Source organism: Salvelinus sp. IW2-2015, unplaced genomic scaffold, assembly GCF_002910315.2.
Source record: "Salvelinus sp. IW2-2015 unplaced genomic scaffold, ASM291031v2 Un_scaffold16323, whole genome shotgun sequence".
Taxonomy (NCBI): Eukaryota; Metazoa; Chordata; class Actinopteri; order Salmoniformes; family Salmonidae; genus Salvelinus; species Salvelinus sp. IW2-2015.
In genome coordinates, this window is record NW_019957534.1 from 8,885 (window position 1) to 28,179 (window position 19,295).

A 19,295-nucleotide genomic window follows, 5' to 3' on the forward strand; every position below is an offset into this window, starting at 1 on the left:
TTGTAAGTTGAATCAACTTTAATGTTATTTTTGGGAGCAAACTCACAATCTTATTGCAGCTAGTTGCCTTACAATTGACCTTTGAAATCAAGTGTGAGCGTAATAAGGTTTCCCAGCTGACTTCATAAATCTAATAACTGGCCTCTACATATTGTTTGTATATCCTCTCTAACAGTTCCATGAGCTAAAACACAGTGTTTTGATGTTCATGGAAGCCATAATAACATTGTTGTAGTGTTAATTTCACCCCTTACATCCAGGTTGTTCAGTATGCCCTTTCCTTTGTTCAGTGTGAGTGACTGGASATATGAAACKTCTCCAGACTCCCGAAACCAGATCTGAAATCACAGGATAGAGATTCCTTATCTGTCCATGGCAGTCTTTATTCACATATTTGTCTGATTTGTCTCAATCAGCACTAGCTTAGCCAAGACTTCAGTTCAGACTCTTATGGGGTTTCCTTCTGAGCTGTGTGATGTCTTTTCAAGTAGAGATTGTCATCAGTTGGCCTTTTTCAGTAATGATTTCCTGTTTCTGGTCCAAATCAAGGTCAACTTCTAGGAAGTCCTGAAGACTGTCTCTGTCCTGGGRCTCCTTCCCCTCTCGCTGAGGTACWGGGTTCCCTGGKCCCACCTGCAGGGGTTCTGGGCAATTTTGAGGCCCCCTCTTGCTGAAGCAGGGCAAGCCTCTCTTGGCTGGTCGTACCAGTCCCAGGAACACAGCTCCCAAACCCATACCCACCGCACAGGAGTAGAAAGCTGAGCCGTAGTTCTGAGTCAGGTCCACCAGAACACCTGAGAGAATAACATTTTTATAAGTAAAAAAAAAAAAATTCATAAAAATTATGCACAAATTCATCAAGTTATTTCATTTGATGATAATGAAAATAAAACCAATGGTAAATCTATCATTAGTGAGAGAGAGAGAAAAAGAGACATGACAGAGAGCTGTGAATAAATATGAGACCTGAATGCATCTCTTACCTCCTAGTGGTGGTCCGGCCAGCCCAGCYAAGCTCTGTATAAACACATAGACTCCCGCGGCCGACGCCATCCTCTCTATGCCCACCACATCTTTCTCTGCCAGCATGGGTATATGCGTTGATGACACAGTGCCCATAAAAAACCCATAGAACCCACAACACATCGCCAGGCCCCAGAACTCCCACACCAGGGTAAAGGCCACCAGCACCAGGCACAGCAGGACTACACATCCTAGCAGCACCAAGGGCTTCCTGCCTCTAAACAGCTTCCTGCCTAGCACCCAACCAATGGAGAGGCGACCAAAGATCTCTGCAACCGCCATGGCGGAAAGCATGTAGGTTGCACGGTCGCGCTCCACGCCACGGCTCACGCTCAGCTCGATGATATAGAGCTGAGGGGCAAAGAAACCCAATGTGGCGAAGAGGCCGAAGAGAGCATAGCATATGAAGCTGCCTTCTCTCAGCACGGAGAAGTCAAGGAGTTTGGGCTTTTGGGCGGATACTGTCTGTGTCTGCTCCTCGTCCTTCTCCATCTCCTTGCTTCCTAAGCACAGCTGTGAAGACGCTTCCTTCTCTCTTCTCTCTTTCCCCCCCTTTTCTCCCTTCTCCCCTTTCCCCTTCAGAGGAATCTCCTCCCCTGCCTTGCTACCATCATCCAGGACCTGGTGATGGAGGGACTGGACCCCAGAGTCCTCAGACTCTCCAGAGCTCAGGGAGTAACAATGAGTCAGCTTGTRCTCCTGAGAGTAGGAACTCTGCGGTGTGTAAGAGCTATCCTTAGCATATGAACTGTCCTTAGTGTACAATCTCTCCTTAGTGCTGTACTCCTCCTGTGTGTTCAGAGCCTTCAGCTCTTGGTCAGCCAGTCCACCTGTCTCTGTCTCCGTGGCTGGTCCAGGTCTGATGAAGATGGGTCTTAGCAAAACTCCACAGATGATGATGATGCCCTGCAGAGCTCCGATCACCACCAGAGTGTAACGCCAGCCGATACAGTCCCTCAGAGCAGAGAATGCTGAGGAGCAGATGGGGGAGAACAAAGAGGAGAGTGTTTGAAATACAAGACTATAGTGGTCAGGGTTTGCAATCCAACCTCAAATTAAATGCGGGTTAATTTTTAAAGAAAAAGCAATTGAGAAAAGTGAGATTAAGGTAATGGGAAGGTTGGTAAACTGAAACATTGTATTTTTTAAAGAGAAACTTTGCTAGTAAGCAGAGGCTTTTAGTCCCACTGTGACCTCTTACCTGGGGCGAGGGCGAACACAGAGAAGGACTCTCCCGTGGAGGCGACAGCTGTGACCAGGGAGCGTCGCTGGGAGAAGTACTGAGACAGTAGGGTGACGGTGGGAAGGAAGGTCAGACAGTACCCAAGACCTGTGGACGGGAGAGGACACACATTCACACCCACTGGTGACAACACTGGTGCCGCTGTGACAGTTATGATGGTCAATATCCTGTGTGTATTTGTTTGTCTTACCTGCAACGAGTCCGATGGTGATGTACATCTCGTTGATGGAGTTGGTGAAGCCACTGGCGATGGTTCCTATGGAGATGAGGAGTCCACCAATCATAACAACTGGCCGGAACCCAAATCGGTTGGTCATTATAGAAGCAAGAGGAGCTGTGAGGAGAGAGGGGATAGGTATCTCTTGTTAGCACCAAGATATGACACACTATAGAGCATCTGACCTTTTTCAGTTAATATCACCCTAATCACCCTAATATCACCCTAAAAACATTATTATGAGATCAAGCAGTCTGGCACAGTAACACAAGCATTCACACTCAGCAGCTCTTCAGAACCAGAATTGCCCTGGACTAGGGTTTCTTAAACTATGGGTCTGGACCCAAAGTGGGCCCTGGGCATGTGAGAGGTGGGTCACAAGTTATGAGAATACATCTATGATCATGCACTATGTCTTCTTAATTTGGAGAACCATTTTGCTCWCGAGAGGACAGTCAATTCCTCATTTGGGTCTTGAGCTGAAAAAGCTTAAGAACCCCTGCCTTAGACCCTCTCATCCCCCATCCCCAGTCTCACCAGTGAAGCTCATAGTGAAGACGCAGATGGAGATGATCCAAGAGACTCGGCTGTTGCTCTCCCCAAACTCCCCCATCAGGTCCTGGAGGAAGATGCCCAGGCTCTTGATGACTCCGTAGGTGAACATTTCCACCAGGAAGAAGGAGACCGCCACCACCCAGCCCCAGCCACCATCTGGGGGAGCCGTGTAGACGTTAGGCCCCATGCAGCGCTTCACTCTGGACCCCCACACTGTCATAGTTGGAGCAGAAGATGCTGTAGGGAAGGGGGCAATAGAGAACTTTTAGAAAAGGTAACAAGTAAACAACGCTTGTGATTGGGAAGAAAATAAATACATAGTTAATAATGCAAATGTTATTGTAGGTATACGTTAAATATATTAATATAACATTGTGTGTGTGTGGTGTGGTTGTGTGTGTGGTGTGTGTGTGTGTGGTGTGTGTGTGTGTGTGTGTGTGTGTGTGGTGTGGTGTGTGTATATATGAAACATTGTGCAGGACGTTTGGCATTTGCCAGAGAACACCAAGATTGGCAAATTCGCCACTGGCGCCCTGTGCTCTTCACAGATGAAAGCAGGTTCACACTGAGCACATGTGACAGACGTGACAGAGTCTGGAGACGCCGTGGAGAACGTTCTGCTGCCTGCAACATCCTCCAGCATGACCGGTTTGGCGGTGGTCAGTCATGGTGTGGGGTGGCATTTCTTTGGGGGCCGCACAGCCCTCCATGTGCTCGCCAGAGGTAGCCTGACTGCCATTAGGTACTGAGATGAGATCCTCAGACCCCTTGTGAGACCATATGCTGGTGCGGTTTGCCCTGGGTTCCTCCTAATGCAAGACAATGCTAGACCTCATGTGGCTGGAGTGTGTCAGCAGTTCCTGCAAGAGGAAGGCATTATGCTATGGACTGGCCCGCCCGTTCCCCAGACCTGAATCCAATTGAGCACATCTGGGACATCATGTCTCGCTCCATCCACCAACGCCACGTTGCACCACAGACTCTCCAGGAGTTGGCGGATGCTTTAGTCCAGGTCTGGGGGGAGATCCCTCAGGAGACCATCCGCCACCTCATCAGGAGCATGCCCAGGCGTTGTAGGGAGGTCATACAGGCACGTGGAGGCCACACACATTACTGAGCCTCATTTTGACTTGTTTTAAGGACATTATATCAAAGTTGGATCAGCCTGTAGTGTGGTTTTCCACTTTAATTTTGAGTGTGACTCCAAATCCAGACCTCCATGGGTTGATAATTGGAATTTCCATTGATCATTTTTGTATGATTTTGTTGTCAGCACATTCAACTATGTAAAGAAAAAAGTATTTAATAAGAATATTTCATTCATTCAGATCTAGGATGTGTTATTTTAGTGTTCCCTTTATTTTTTTGAGCAGTGTATATAAGGCTAGGATTAGTTGATTTATGAGGAGCAAATCATTTTTTTTGCAGTTTACATGTGACTTTCTGAGTCAGTCCCTCCCAACTGTAACGAACCCTCTGGTAACTGTGGGTATGTGTGGACGCGCATTGTTGGCGTGAACGTGCACGTTCTTCGAGTCTGCAATAACTCTGCAAGCAAGACGTCACTGTAAAGCGGTAATACAATCACTCTTACCTGTGGATTACATGGCAGAATTTCAATACAAAGTATCCTTTATCAATTTCATATGTTGCAACTTGCAAACTATTGTCGTTTCAGGCAATGTTATGATGAACGTTTGTTGCTGCTTACATCCGGAACAATGTAACTTTTCAGGACACGTTGCTTGCTATATCAACGCAACTGTTACTTTGTATCAATGATCCTAATCGATGCTGCAGCGCTAATTAGCACATCTTCAATTACGCAACAATAACTAGAATTCACACACACATAAACCTGTTTCACTCACTGCCTTTTTATTGTCGTTCCACATATCCAGTTTGCCTTTTCTCAACGAATGAATGAGCAATGCCATCCCTTGATGTCATTGGTGAATAGCCTATGGCATTGGTAACTCATCCATTCCAACGGTCATAACCTATGCTYAAGTGTTGACTTGTCTTCTCTGACTTGTCTGTCTTATAACCAAAAGTGTGTGTATAGATCTTTGTGGGTCGACCAACACCAATGTTTAATGTGCCAACATGTTATCCCATTCAGCCAAAGGTGGCCAAAGGAAAGACAAACAGCAGATAAAGTTAAAGCCCTCTATAGACTTGACTTAGCCTAAAGTATAACACCAATACTACTTTACCAATACTACTTTACCAATACTACTTTACTTGCCCATGGCATCATGTTCTCTTACATTCGAGGGCCTTCTAGATATTTTGCATCTAACCGATTTGGCTGTAAGCTATAAGCTGCCCAAGTATTTTAATCAGTAATTAATGTTAGACCACAATGAAAATTATTATAACTAGGCTACAGAGGTGATTATTGGGCATCTTGAAAACCTGTATTTACAGTAGGAAAATGGGGGAAGGTCATGCTTTTTCAATTTCAGTCAAGGGGAGGGGTTAGTATTATTTAAATCTAGTCCAGGAGAAGGAAGGGTCATGTCATTTGTCATTAATTACATTTCAATATTTCAGAGCGTTTTATAATGAGTTGATTATTAGGCTACATATAGATGTGTGCCGGATGCCGCCCCTCATCTCTGATTCTCTACTGGGCACTCAATATCATATTATTTTTAGATTTTTCTTGATTTCTCYTCTATTTAACCAGGTAGGCCAGTTGAGAACAAGTTCTCATTTACAACTGCGAACTGGCTATTTAGTGTGGTCTCAATCAAATGATCCATAGGCTTTAGCCTAGGAAGTGCATGCTCGAAGATGCACAGAACAATACACACAGCAATGGATATTCAAACCCTGAGTCCGGCCTGCTCTGCTGAGCAAAAACTGTTTTGTGTGCTGCTTAATAACCAATGGCTGCACTGTGTAGTGCTACGTGGCAGTTCACGAGGAGAGTCAAAGGTTTCTTCTAAAATAATTTTTGATTAGGTCTAATCCAAAAAATGTGCACGGACTAGCCTATAGCCCGGGGATAATCAACTAGATTCAGCTGCGGACCGATTTTTATTCTTGAGAGGATGGTCGGGGCCAGAACATAATTATAAAGAATTTGTAGACTGCAAATTGACTGCAAGAAGCGAAAACATATATACAGTTGAAGTCGAAAGTTTACATACACTTAGGTTGGAGTCATTAAAACTRGTTTTTCAACCACTCCACAAATTTCTTGTTAACAAACTATAGTTTTGGCAAGTCGGTTAGGACATCTACTTTGTGCATGACACAAGTAATTTTTACAGCAATTGTTTACAGACAGATTATTTCACTTATAAATCACTGTATCACAATTCCAGTGGGTCAGAAGTTTACAATCACTAAGTTGACCGTGCCTTTAAACAGCTTAAAAATTCCAGAAAATGATGTCATGGCTTTAGAAGCTTCTGATAGGCTAATTGACATATTTGAGTCAATTGGAGGTGTACCTGTGGATGTATTTCAAGCCTACCTTCAAACTCAGTGCCTCTTTGCTTGACATCATGGGGAAATCAGCAAAGACCTCAGAAAAATAATTGTAGACCTCCACAAGTTCTGGTTATCCTTGGGAGCAATTTCCAAACGCCTGAAGGTACCACGTTCATCTGTACAAACAATAGTACGCAAGTACACCATGGGACCACGCAGCCGTCATACCGCTCAGGAAGGAGACGCGTTCTGTATCCTAGAGATGAATGTACTTTGGTGCGAAAAGTGCAAATCAATCCCAGAACAACAGCAAAGGACCATGTGAAGATGCTGGAGGAAACAGGTACAAAAGTATCTATATCCGCAGTAAAACAAGTCCTATATCGGGGGGGTAGAAAGGCCGCTCAGCAAGGAAGAAGCCACTGCTCCAAAACCGCCATAAAAAAGTCAGACTACGGTTTACAACTGCACATGGGGACAAAGATCATACTTTTTGGAGAAATGTCCTCTGGTCTGATGAAACAAAAATAGAACTGTTTGGCCATAATGACCATCGTTATGTTTGGAGGAAAAAGGGGGAMGCTTGCAAGCCGAAGAACACCATCCCAACCGTGAAGCACAGGGGTGGCAGCATCATGTTGTGGGGGTGCTTTGCAGCAGGAGGGACTGGTGCACTTCACAAAATAGATGAGGGAGGGAAATTATGTGGATATATTGAAGCAACATCTCAAGATATCAGTGAGGAAGTTAAAGCTTGGTCGCAAATGGGTCTTCCAAATGGACAATGACCCCAAGCATACTTCCAAAATTGTGGCAAAATGGCTTAAGGACATCAAAGTCAAGGTATTGGAGTGGCACTTACACTTAGGGGTGTACTCACTTTTTGTTGCCAGCGGTTTAGACATTAATGGCTGTGTGTTGAGTTATTTTGAGGGGACAGCAAATGTACACTGTTATACAAGCTGTACACTCACTACTTTACATTGTAGCAAAGTGTCATTTCTTCAGTGTTGTCACATGAAAAGATATACTCAAATATTTACAAAAATGTGAGGGCTGTACTCACTTTTGTGATATACTGTATATATTAGTACCAGTCAAAAGTTTGGACACACCTACTCATTCAAGGGTTTTTCTTTATTTTTAATAGTGAAGCCATCAAAACTCTGAAATAACACATTTGGAATCATGTATTAACCAAAAAAGTGTTAAACAAATCAAAATATATGTTATATTTGAGATTCTTCAAAGTAGCCACCCTTTGCCTTGATGACAGCTTTGCACACTCTTGGCATTCTCACAACCAGCTTCATGAGGTAGTCACCTGGAATGCTTTTCCAACAGTCTTGAAGGAGTTCCCACATATGCTGATTTGGCCATGGTCCGCCAGTTGGGGAACCCTGCTATAGCCAATGCTCTGTTCAGTTTGAGAGGGAGAGCTCGAAGAAGATGAGAAGGAGGACCGGAGGTCAAATTTGATTACTTGCTACTACTATAGCCTAATTGATTTAATTAAGAACAATATGCTCTTTCCCATAGTCTACTTAWCAGATTTATTGACCTCACAATAGCCATATTTGAGTAATTTACATTGTGGGGCTGAAAGTTGTAGCAGCGGCACAATCAATCGGAAATGGACAGCTCATGGTGCTGAGAATAGGCCTAGACATAATTCATTTAAACCGTCTTCATTTAAATTASACTTTACCTACATAAGGGACGTGAGCGGCATTTCCCGTATGGTTGATGAGGATCTCCATATTGCAAATGTACGGTCCCTTACTAGACATCCGCACGTGTTGTTAACCTCTTAATTCGTGATGGTAAATGCCCATTGTCAGACATTGCAAATGGACAGTGTACAGTTGTACATTTCCAATGTATTTAATGAGGGATTTAACATCCCCAAATAGACAGGCTGAAATAAACACCAATGAGCGATTGGACAGTGTCCATTACACATATTCTATATTGTCAGTGTGAACATGCTCTTCTGCAAGTTGACAGTGTCCATTGCCAATGTATATCCATAAGGACTTCCCACTACGAAATGGACATGCTCAATCAACATCAAGGAGAAATTCTTACTTCCAATGACTTCCTATGATCAAACATGACAAATAAACCTTCTAGGTTGATTCAGGGCTTAACATAGTGATATATATATAATTTGGTCAGTATATATGCCATTTGGACATTTCTTATGCCATTTGGACATGGTACACTGACTTTTTGGTTCGGAAGCCGACTTCCTATGATCATATATTGCAAATGGACAAAACATAGGCCTTATGGACAAACTCAATAAAATAAGACAAATGTGTGGCCATACGGTTACTACATATGTGTAATTGACCAAAAAATATGTATAATTGGCACACAAAAAAAGCACTTTTTATGAGGTTTTAACATTTTGAAAAAATATTCTTTGGACCTGACTTTGTGACCATTTCCCATATGAAAATCTATGGTGGAGCGCGCTCACCCCCTATGGGAATTTTGGTTATTTTACACTTGGCATTTGCAACTTTCCCGGTTGCAATATGGTTTTGATGAACTGCCGTCCATTTGAGTGGTATTTGCGATTGTGTATATTGTCCATTTCATGGTGCTTTGTGGTGCTTCATGGTGCTTGTGCTTTGTGTTGGAGCCTATTTCTTCCTATTTTAAGAAATAATAGGTAGGCCTACATGTTTAGGCTATAGGCTGCTATATCCATAGATTTGTTGGTCAATTCCTCCACCCACCATAAAACTAAGACTCGAATTGAGGAGGTATGATGAGAGGGATATGCCATAGGCATACCTTTTTATTACAGAAAATGGCAAATGATTTTGAAGAAAATCAAATGTATCTGATTATATAAAGTGATCTATAACAGCGCTTTAGTCTGCGATGCTTTATGTTAGAAACAAGCTGTAAAATACCCAGGAAAGACGTGACTCCGATGCAAATGGGGAGATCATTGTTTCGTTTCGTTGACCTTCAGAGGCTGACTTTGCTTGGGAAGTAATCTAATCCTTTCACTATCAATTGATTAAGCTATTAACTGTCTGTACTAGAGGTCGACCGATTAATCGGAATGGCCGATTTCAYGTTTTCATAACAATCGGAAATCGGTATTTTTGGGCGCCGATTTGCCGTTATTTATTATTATTTTATTTTWATTTTTTACACCTTTATTTAATCTTTATTTAACTAGGCAAGTAAGTTAAGAACACATTCTTATTTTCAATGACGGCCTAGGAACGAGGCAGAACGACAGATTTTTAACCTTGTCAGCTCGGGGGATCCAATCTTGCAAKCTTACAGTTAACTAGTCCAATGCTCTAACACTGATTACATTGCACTCCACGAGGAGCCTGCCTGTGCCGCGAATGCAGTAAGCTAAGGTAAATTGCTAGCTAGCATTAAACTTATCTTATAAAAAACAATCAATCAATGACTGTTATTGCTCCAATATGTACTTAACCATAAACATCAAATCAAGTTTCAAATCAAATCAAGTTTATTTTATATAGCCCTTCGTACATCAGCTAATATCTCGAAGTGCTCTACAGAAACCCAGCCTAAAACCCCAAACAGCAAGCAATGCAGGTGTAGAAGCACGGTGGCTAGGAAAAACTCCCTAGAAAGGCCAAAACCTAGGAAGAAACCTAGAGAGGTTGCCTTTCTTAAAATCAATAACAAGTATATATTTTTAAACCTGCATATTTAGCTCAAAAGAAATCCAGGTTAGCAGGCAATATTAACCAGGTGAAATTGTGTCATTTCCTTGCGTTCATTGCACGCAGAGTCAGGGTATATGCAACAGTTTGGGCCGCCTGGCTCTTTGCGAACTAATTTGCCAGAATTTTACGTAATTATGACAACATTGAAGGTTGTGCAATGTAACAGGAATATTTAGACTCATGGATGCCACCCGTTAGATAAAATACGGAACGGATAAAATGTTTTGTTTTCGAGGTGATAGTTTCCGGATTAGTCAAAGGTACAGTGGGGCAAAAAAGTATTTAGTCAGCCACCAATTGTGCAAGTTCTCCCACTTAAAAAGATGAGAGAGGCCTGTAATTTTCATCATAGGTACACTTCAACTATGACAGACAAAATTAGAAAAAAAAAATCCAGAAAATCACATTGTAGATTTTTAATGAATTTATTTGCAAATTATGGTGGAAAATAAGTATTTGGTCAATAACAAAAGTTTCTCAATACTTTGTTATATACCCTTTGTTGGCAATGACAGAGGTCAAACGTTTTCTGTAAGTCTTCACAAGGTTTTCACACACTGTTGCTGGTATTTTGGCCCATTCCTCCATGCAGATCTCCTCTAGAGCAGTGATGTTTTGGGGCTGTTGCTGGGCAACACGGACTTTCAACTCCCTCCAAAGATTTTCTATGGGGTTGAGATCTGGAGACTGGCTAGGCCACTCCAGGACCTTGAAATGCTTCTTACGAAGCCACTCCTTCGTTGCGCGGGCGTGTGTTTGGGATCATTGTCATGCTGAAAGACCCCAGCCACGTTTCATCTTCAATGCCCTTGCTGATGGAAGGAGGTTTTCACTCAAAATCTCACGATACATGGCCCCATTCATTCTTTCCTTTACACGGATCAGTCGTCCTGGTCCCTTTGCAGAAAAACAGCCCCAAAGCATGATGTTTCCACCCCCATGTTCACAGTAGGTATGGAGTTCTTTGGATGCAACTCAGCATTCTTTGTCCTCCAAAACACGACGAGTTGAGTTTTTACCAAAAAGTTATATTTTGGTTTAATCTGACCATATGACATTCTCCCCAATCTTCTTCTGGATCATCCAAATGCTCTCTAGCAAACTTCAGACGGGCCTGGACATGTACTGGCTTAAGCAGGGGACACGTCTGGCACTGCAGGATTTGAGTCCTGGCGGCGTAGTGTGTTATGATGGTAGGTCATTCACTAGGTCCCCCGTGTGGTTCTGGGATTTTTTCTCACCGTTCTTGTGATCATTTTGACCCCACGGGGTGAGATCTTGCGTGGAGCCCCAGATGAGGGAGATTATCAGTGGTCTTGTATGTCTTCCATTTCCTAATAATTGCTCCCACAGTTGATTTCTTCAAACCAAGCTGCTTACCTATTGCAGATTCAGTCTTCCCAGCCTGGTGCAGGTCTACAATTTTGTTTCTGGTGTCCTTTGACAGCTCTTTGGTCTTGGCCATAGTGGAGTTTGGAGTGTGACTGTTTGAGGTTGTGGACAGGTGTCTTTTATACTGATAACAAGTTCAAACAGGTGCCATTAATACAGGTAACAAGTGGAGGACAGAGGAGCCTCTTAAAGAAGAAGTTACAGGTCTGTGAGAGCCAGAAATCTTGCTTGTTTGTAGGTAACCAAATACTTATTTTCCACCATAATTTGCAAATTAATTAATAAAAAATCCTACAATGTGATTTTCTGGATTTTCTTCCCTCATTTGTCTGTCATAGTTGAAGTGTACCTATCATCTTTTTAAGTGGGAGAACTTGCACAATTGGTGGCTGACTAAATACTTTTTTGCCCCACTGTATATGGTTTAGAGAGAAATAGTCGACGCGTTAATATCCTGTAATAACTTGCGGCTGAACTTTACAGGGGTTCCTTCGTTATTTTACCGTTCATGTCTTCCATAGAGAATGTCTTGATCTACTTCAAATAAGGTCTGTGTTTCGTGCAGGTTTAAACCGCTCTTACGTTTTGATACCCGTGTAAATCTCACTAGGATAAGGTAACGTTTGTCAACATATTTTCATAAATCCACTCTACAAAAAAAATGATCTTCGCTTATATTTAGCCAATATTGATCAGAGTTACCTTGTCCTATGGATATCTACACAGTTATAAAATTGGCAAGGTGGTGTAAGCCTACACGAAACACAGACCTTATTTTAAGTGAATCTAAAAATATCCTATGGAATAAATGAAGGAACCGCTTTTCAGATTTTGCTAGAAGGTGTCATGGGAATTATGACTCGCACTTTGGTCGTCAATTCTTACCATGCCCATTATTAAAATAGGATTTCCTGCATATAGAAATGACAGTTTTTGTTTTCAACATTTTCAACAGGTAACTTAAACTCTATTTTTATTCAAACAGTTGAGAGTATTTGTCTCCTAAGCAGACTCGTCAGTATCATTGTCACTTCAGAGCTGTGTGTGTGTGTGTGTATTTATGTATTATATTAAGTTAAAATAAAAGTGTTCATTGTTCATTCAGTATTGTTGCAGTTGTCATTATTACAAAAATGTGTGTGTCTGTGTATGATATATATATATAATATATATATATTTTTTTTTTAATAAATCGGCCGATTAATCGGTATCGGCTTTTTTTGTCCTCCAATAATCGGTATCGGTATCGGCGTTGAAAAATCATAATCGGTCGACCTCTAGTCTGTACAGTAGAAGATGTTTAAACCCAGACAGCTTTTAGGGAAACACTTGTGACCTTTTCTCGTTGGGTTAAGCCACGGAAGAAGAGTAGCCAGCAGTTAAAGCTTACATGTTTCWMTGRCGGTAGGCCTACTCTGTCTGGGATGGAAATGTAGGCCTAACTTTTGAAAGTACAATGCTCAGATTCCTAATGACGTCTTGGATGTAATTATTGCAAACGGACAGTTTCGTTGCAAACAAGACACACTGATTTGGCATGGGAGAAATGTGACAAAATGAACACATAGGCCTATTTCTCTGTCCATTCTTAGGCTGTAATTTCAGTAATTTGTGTGGTATTAAAAAAGATTCCTCTAATATGTAAAATTAATGAGAAAATGCTAATTTTTTCTATATACGATGATAGATTAATGCAATGCTTTTACTATAAAGGAGAACTTTGCACCCCTACTCATGTCCACGGTGGTCTGCGTACCCACAACCTCCTGACCCGCAGCCCTGTGCMCTATCAAAATTCCACATTGCCATGTAGGCTACAGGACGAAGAACAGTTTSTCATATCTGAGGCTCTGCCTGGTCTGTCCAAGAAGTGCGGGTAAACGCCGTCCACTTTTGTTTTAATTATTAATTTAGCTGTAGGAGAGGGTCTTCTTATTTTTTTGCGTTCAGATAGGGTTTAGGGAAACTATATTTTGCTGAAGGGAGGACCATCCATTTTCTACAGGTAAACCTTATTATAAATAACATTCACTTTCTAACTGAAAAATCTCACTAATTTGGAACTGTCCAAATAATTATTATAATGAGAACAGAACTTTAGGCTCCTAACCTTATTCCTCACCTTTAGTGGACTGATCTCGAATAACCACCGGTGAAAGCAAATCCCCCGGGTGGGTCTCTGCCATATTGCTTCCACTTCTCCAATATTTTGAAGAATTAAGGAGAGGAGAGCTGAGGAGAGGAAAGCCCACGTCTTGAATTTAAAGGTAGCACGAGTTTGTGAAGGACAGCGTTGAACTACCCATTGTATAGGTCTCATGCTGTTGCCAACGTGGATTGTAGATAACTAGGTTTACTCTTTGCCAGTTCACTTGTTGCTCCTTTTCAATCAATACTTCTCAGTCAGATACAGAATCTTTACTTAAAGATAGTAAAATTAGTATTGCATAAATCTTACCTGTTTTTCAGTTTTAGAGATAAAAGATCTGTCTCTATCCCAAATGTTTTTCACATTGTGCTGTGTGGTAATCCTGTGTGCTGTTCAGTTTATGACCGGTGAAACCAGTGACAACCTTACTGTGGCACTCACACTCACTCACTCTCTCTCTCTTTCCTCTCTCTTCTCTCACATACTCTCTCACTCACACACACACACACAACACACACACACACACACACACACACACACACACACACACACACACACACAACACACTACACACCCACACACACACATTCATGGAAACACAGGGGTTAAGGGAATCGGGTTACAATCAGTCAGCTCGGTCCTATATCAGTCTACTGCAGCCCCATGCACCTAATAACTGTCAGAGTGCTGTCTGTGTGTCACGCCCTGACCTTAGAGATCTTAGACCTTAGAGTTTTATTCTCTATTTTGGTTAGGTCAGGGTGTGACTAGGYTGGGTACTCCAGTTTTTGTATTTCTATCTTGGCCTGGTATGGTTTCCAATCAGAGGCAGCTGTCTATRGTTGTCTCTGATTGGGGATTTTATTTAGGCAGCCTTTTCCCCACTGTGGTTGTGGGATCTTGTTTTTGTGTAGTGCCTGTGAGCACTGCATTTGCGTCACGTTTCGTTACTCTTTATTGTTTTTTTGTTGTGAGTTTCATCTAATAAACATGTGGAACTCTACGCACGAAGCGTCTTGTTCCATTTATTCCAACGATCGTGACACTGTGCAGTTGACCATGATTGTTATAATTGTTATTGTTTAACCCAAAGCTGCTATAAAAGTGTATCTTGGGACCTTAGATTTGATCAGTTCTTTGCCTTGTCTTACTCTGTCACTCTCCCAGGTCTTGAACCAGAATGGCAGGGAGTGTCTTCCTGCTCCTATTAGCTGGGACCCTGCTCTGTGGGCTACTGTTCCACACAGTGAGCCAGAATGAAGCTGGGMACAGGACCCGCACCAGGAGACCCAACTTCATCATCATTCTGGCAGATGATATTGGATGGGGAGACCTAGGAGCCAACCAGCAGGCGGGTCAGAGGTCAAGCCAAACCCCTCATCTGGATCTGATGGCCCAGCAAGGAATGAGGTACAGCTCTTGTTAGCCTGTTCACTAACCAACTAGCCTAACTTAGTAGGCTTTTTCTCACAGGATAGAACTGTCATGGATAACTGCTACAGGAGGTGGAGGCTTTAGTTCCAGTCCTGGTGTCAAATACCTTTATTGAATCATGAGTTACACATGTCTTACTTATGTATTGTAACAAGCATTTGCACACCCTGTAACTCTCTAGTCCAGAACCAGTGTTGGTCACCACCACTTTATTTGTTCAAAACCCATTTTGTCCTCCATAACCCCTTTCATCTGTATCCTCCAGGTTGACAGACTTCCACTCCCCAGCCTCCACCTGCTCCCCGTCCCGTGCTGCTCTSCTCACAGGCCGACACGGCCTGAGGAACGGGGTCACACACAACTTCGCTGTGGGGTCTGTGGGTGGGCTACCCCTCTCTGAGACCACCCTGGCCGAGATACTGCACCAGGGTGGATACTACACAGCCATGATCGGTGAGAGGCAAAGAGACCTCCTCCATGTTATTCTATTCTATATTTTATTATGTTTTGTTCTATTATATCCTGCTCTATTCTATTTTATTCTGTTCTAAACCGTTGTGTTTTCTCTGTTGTAAGTGTAGGTAAATGGCATCTAGGGCACAATGGTCCGTACAGTCCCACCAACAGAGGTAAGAGGCATTGGGTTCTTGAGTTAAATGGTTGACATATTATATATACTATATCTATCTGCATGAAGCCACAGTAGTGCAGGTGTTACAGTGAATGTGAGGTCTAAAACAATGAGTGTCTTATTGCTTTCTGTGGGCAGGTTTTGACTACTACCTGGGGATCCCATACAGTAATGATATGGGCTGTACAGACCTGCCTGGTTATGACCTGCCCTCCTGCCCTCCCTGTTACCCCGGACCACAGATACTACACAACAGGTGGGGGTTGTATGCTCATGGTTAACACYGGTACACAAACATACACAGGGGTCTTTGTTTGCTCTCATAGACAGATGAGTTTATACAGACTGAACCGGATTCTAATTTGAGACCCAGAAATATAATTTTTCCTGCATGAATCATACATTTTCTTGCCAGAACTAGGGCTGTGGCGGTAACAAAATCTTGTAAGCCGGTGATTGTCAAGTGATTGTCAAGCAAATAACTGCTGTCTCACATTAATTGACCGTTAATTAACATAAACACATTTAGCACCTCCTGTCTTCCACACATAGCCTACAAGCCACTGATGCAGACCTTTGGAACGTCTAAATTTTAACAAGTCTAATAAATCCATGTAATATAGCCTACACCTTCACAATAAAGCCATTATATTGTAGGCTATTAAGATYGTGCCGGAGAAGAAGGCAGACGTTTTARGTGCCCCCAACCGAMTGTTTTTTTGTTKGTTTATTTGCGTTGTTTGTAACTTATTTTTTTACTTATTTTGTACATAATGTTGCCYCTACCGGCTCTTATGACCGAAAATAACTTCTGGACATCAGGACTGCGATTACTCACCACGGACWGGCGGAATCCTTTTTTTCCTTTAACGAGTCTGACAAGGCCAACGCGAACGATATACTGCTTTCTCGGGAACAGGCCCAGATCCCAGTTATTTGCATGAAGAGGAGGCGGAGAAAAGGGGGCAGGAGAACCGGCTGGCCGCTGAGAATTCGTAGGCGATTGAATAAACCCCCACTTCCTTCCATTCTGCTAGCAAACGTGCAGTCTTTGGACAATAAAATAGATGACCTACGRGGAAGATTAGACTACCAACAGGACATTCAAAACTGTAATGTCTTATGCTTCACGGAGACGTGGCTGAACGACGACACTATCAACATACAGCTGGCTGGTTATACGCTGCACCGGCAGGATAGAAGAGCGGCGTCTGGTAAGACAAGGGGCGGCTGACTATATTTMTGTAAATAACAGCTGGTGCACGATATCTAAGGCAGCCTCAAACTATTGCTCGCCTGAGGTAGAATATCTCATGATAAGCTGTAGACAACACTATCTACCTAGAGAGTTTTCATCTGTATTTTTCGTAGCTGTTTACATACACCAKAGTCAGAAGCTGGCACTAAGACTGCATTGAATGAGCTGTATTCCGCCATAAGCAAACAAGAAAAAGCTCACCAGAGGCGGCGGTGAACTTAAATCCGTTTTACCAAATTTCTATCAGCATGTTAAATGTGCAACCAGAGGGAAAAAAACCCTGGGCCACCTTTACTCCACACACAGAGACGCATACAAAGCTCTCCCTCACCCTCAATTTGGCAAATCTGACCATAATTCTATCCTCCTGATTCCTGCTTACAAGCAGAAATTAAAGCAGGGAGCACCAGTGACTAGATCAATAACAAAGTGGTCAGATGAAGCAGATGCTAAGCAACAGGACTGTTCTGCTTGCACAGACTGGAATATGTTCCGGGATTCCCCCGATGGCATTGAGGAGTACACRACATCAGTCATTAGCTTCATCAATAAGTGCATCGATATCTTTGTCCCCACAGTGACCATACYTACATACCCCAACCAGAAGCCATGGATTACAGGCAACATCCCCACTGAGCTAAAGGCTAGAGCTGCCGCTTTCAAGGAGCGGGACTCTAACCCGGAAGCTTATAAGAAACAGGTCAACATTCACAAGGCCGCAGAGCCAGATGGATTACCAGGATGTGTACTGCGAGCATGCGCTGACCAACTGGCAAGTGTCTTCACTGACATTTTCAACCTCTCCTGTCTGTAATACCTACATGTTTTAAGCAGACCACCATAGTGTCTGTACCCAAGAACACTAAGGTAACCTGCCTAAACGACTACCGACCCGTAGCTCTCACGTCTGTAGCCATGAAGTGCTTTGAAAGGCTGGTCATGGCTCACATCAACACCGTTATCCCAGAAACCCTAGACCCACTCCAATTTTCATACTGCCCCAACAGATCCACAGATGATGCAATCTCTATTGCACTCCACACTGCCCTTTCCCACCTGGACAAAAGGAACACCTATGTGAGAATGCTATTCATTGACTACAGCTCAGCGTTCAACACCATAGTGCCCTCAAAGCTCATCAATAAGCTAAGGACCCTGGGACTGAACACCTCCCTCTGCAACTGGATCCTGGATTTCCTGACGGGCCGCACCCCAGGTGGTAAGGGTAGGTAACAACACATCCGCCACGTTGATCCTCAACACAGGGGCCCCTAAGGGGTGCGTAKTCAGTCCTCTCCTGTACTCCCTGTTCACTCATGACTGCACAGCCAGGCACGACTCCAACACCATCATTAAGTTTGCCGAAGACACAACAGTGGTAGGCCTGATCACCGACAACGACGAGGCAGACTATAGGGAGGAGGTCAGAGACCTGGCCGTGTGGTGCCAGGACAACAACCTCTCCCTCAACGTGATCAAGACAAAGGAGATGATTGTGGACTACAGGAAAAAGAGGACCGAGCATGACCCCATTCTCATCGACAGTGCTGCAGTGGAGCAGGTTGAGAGCTTCAAGTTCCTTGGTGTCCACATCACCAACAAAGTAACATGGACCAAGCACACCAAGACAGTCGTGAAGAGGGCTTGACAAACCTATTCCCCCTCAGGAGACTGAAAAGATGTGTCAAAGATGTGTCAAACTGCTCGGCCTCCGACCGCAAGGCACTACAGAGGGTAGTGCGAACAGCCCAGTACATCACTGGGGCCAAGCTTCCTGCCATCCAGGACCTCTATACCAGGCGGTGTCAGAGGAAGGCCTTAAAATTTTCAAAGACTCCAGCCACCCATGTCATAGACTGTTCTCTCTGCTACCGCACGACAAGTGGTACCGGAGCGCCAAGTCTATGTCCAAGAGGCTTCTAAACATTTTCTGCCCCCAAGCCATAAGACTCCTGAACACCTAATCAAGTGGCTACCCAGACTATTTGCATTGCGCCCCCTCCCCCTCTTTTACACCGCTGCTACTCTCTGTTGTAAACATCTATGCATAGTCACTTTAATAACTCTACCTACATGTACATATTACCTCAACTAACCGGTGCCCCCACACATTGACTCTGTACCGGTACCCCCCTGTATATAGTCTCACTATTGTTATTTTACTGTTGCTCTTTAATTACTTGTTACTTTTATTTCTTATTKTMGTCCGTTTTTTTTA

The 19,295-nt window shown here is 43.2% G+C and overlaps 2 protein-coding genes across 7 annotated transcripts in view; one reads left to right on the forward strand and one right to left on the reverse strand.

The window, feature by feature from the left end:
- LOC112080416 (monocarboxylate transporter 7) lies at positions 1 to 14,215 on the reverse strand. Of its 2 annotated transcripts, none has more exons than XM_024146171.2 (6): positions 14,064 to 14,215; positions 3,021 to 3,275; positions 2,457 to 2,600; positions 2,225 to 2,353; positions 984 to 1,994; positions 1 to 794 (listed from the first exon to the last, which is right to left on the reverse strand). In XM_024146171.2, exons 2-6 carry the CDS (start codon positions 3,256 to 3,258, stop codon positions 484 to 486), a joined length of 1,833 nt encoding a protein of 610 aa, XP_024001939.1. In that variant the 5' UTR covers positions 3,259 to 3,275; positions 14,064 to 14,215; the 3' UTR covers positions 1 to 483. The 2 variants fall into 2 exon arrangements, with proteins under 2 accessions (XP_024001939.1, XP_070298673.1); XM_070442572.1 differs by lacking the exon at positions 14,064 to 14,215 and adding an exon at positions 13,728 to 13,812.
- The window catches only part of LOC112080417 (arylsulfatase G), a 19,465-nt gene continuing 4,721 nt past the window's right edge, over positions 4,552 to 19,295 (forward strand). For 2 of the 5 annotated variants that reach the window (XM_070442575.1, XM_024146176.2), the window contains exons 1-5: positions 13,784 to 13,872; positions 14,922 to 15,164; positions 15,454 to 15,641; positions 15,770 to 15,817; positions 15,958 to 16,075. In XM_070442575.1, coding sequence (XP_070298676.1) covers positions 14,935 to 15,164; positions 15,454 to 15,641; positions 15,770 to 15,817; positions 15,958 to 16,075 — 584 coding nt within the window. In that variant the 5' untranslated portion in view covers positions 13,784 to 13,872; positions 14,922 to 14,934. Of the gene's footprint in view, positions 4,614 to 13,301; positions 13,611 to 13,783; positions 13,873 to 14,921; positions 15,165 to 15,453; positions 15,642 to 15,769; positions 15,818 to 15,957; positions 16,076 to 19,295 lie in introns of those variants that run through there. The other 3 variants (XM_024146174.2, XM_024146173.2, XM_024146175.2) reach the window with 3 other exon arrangements.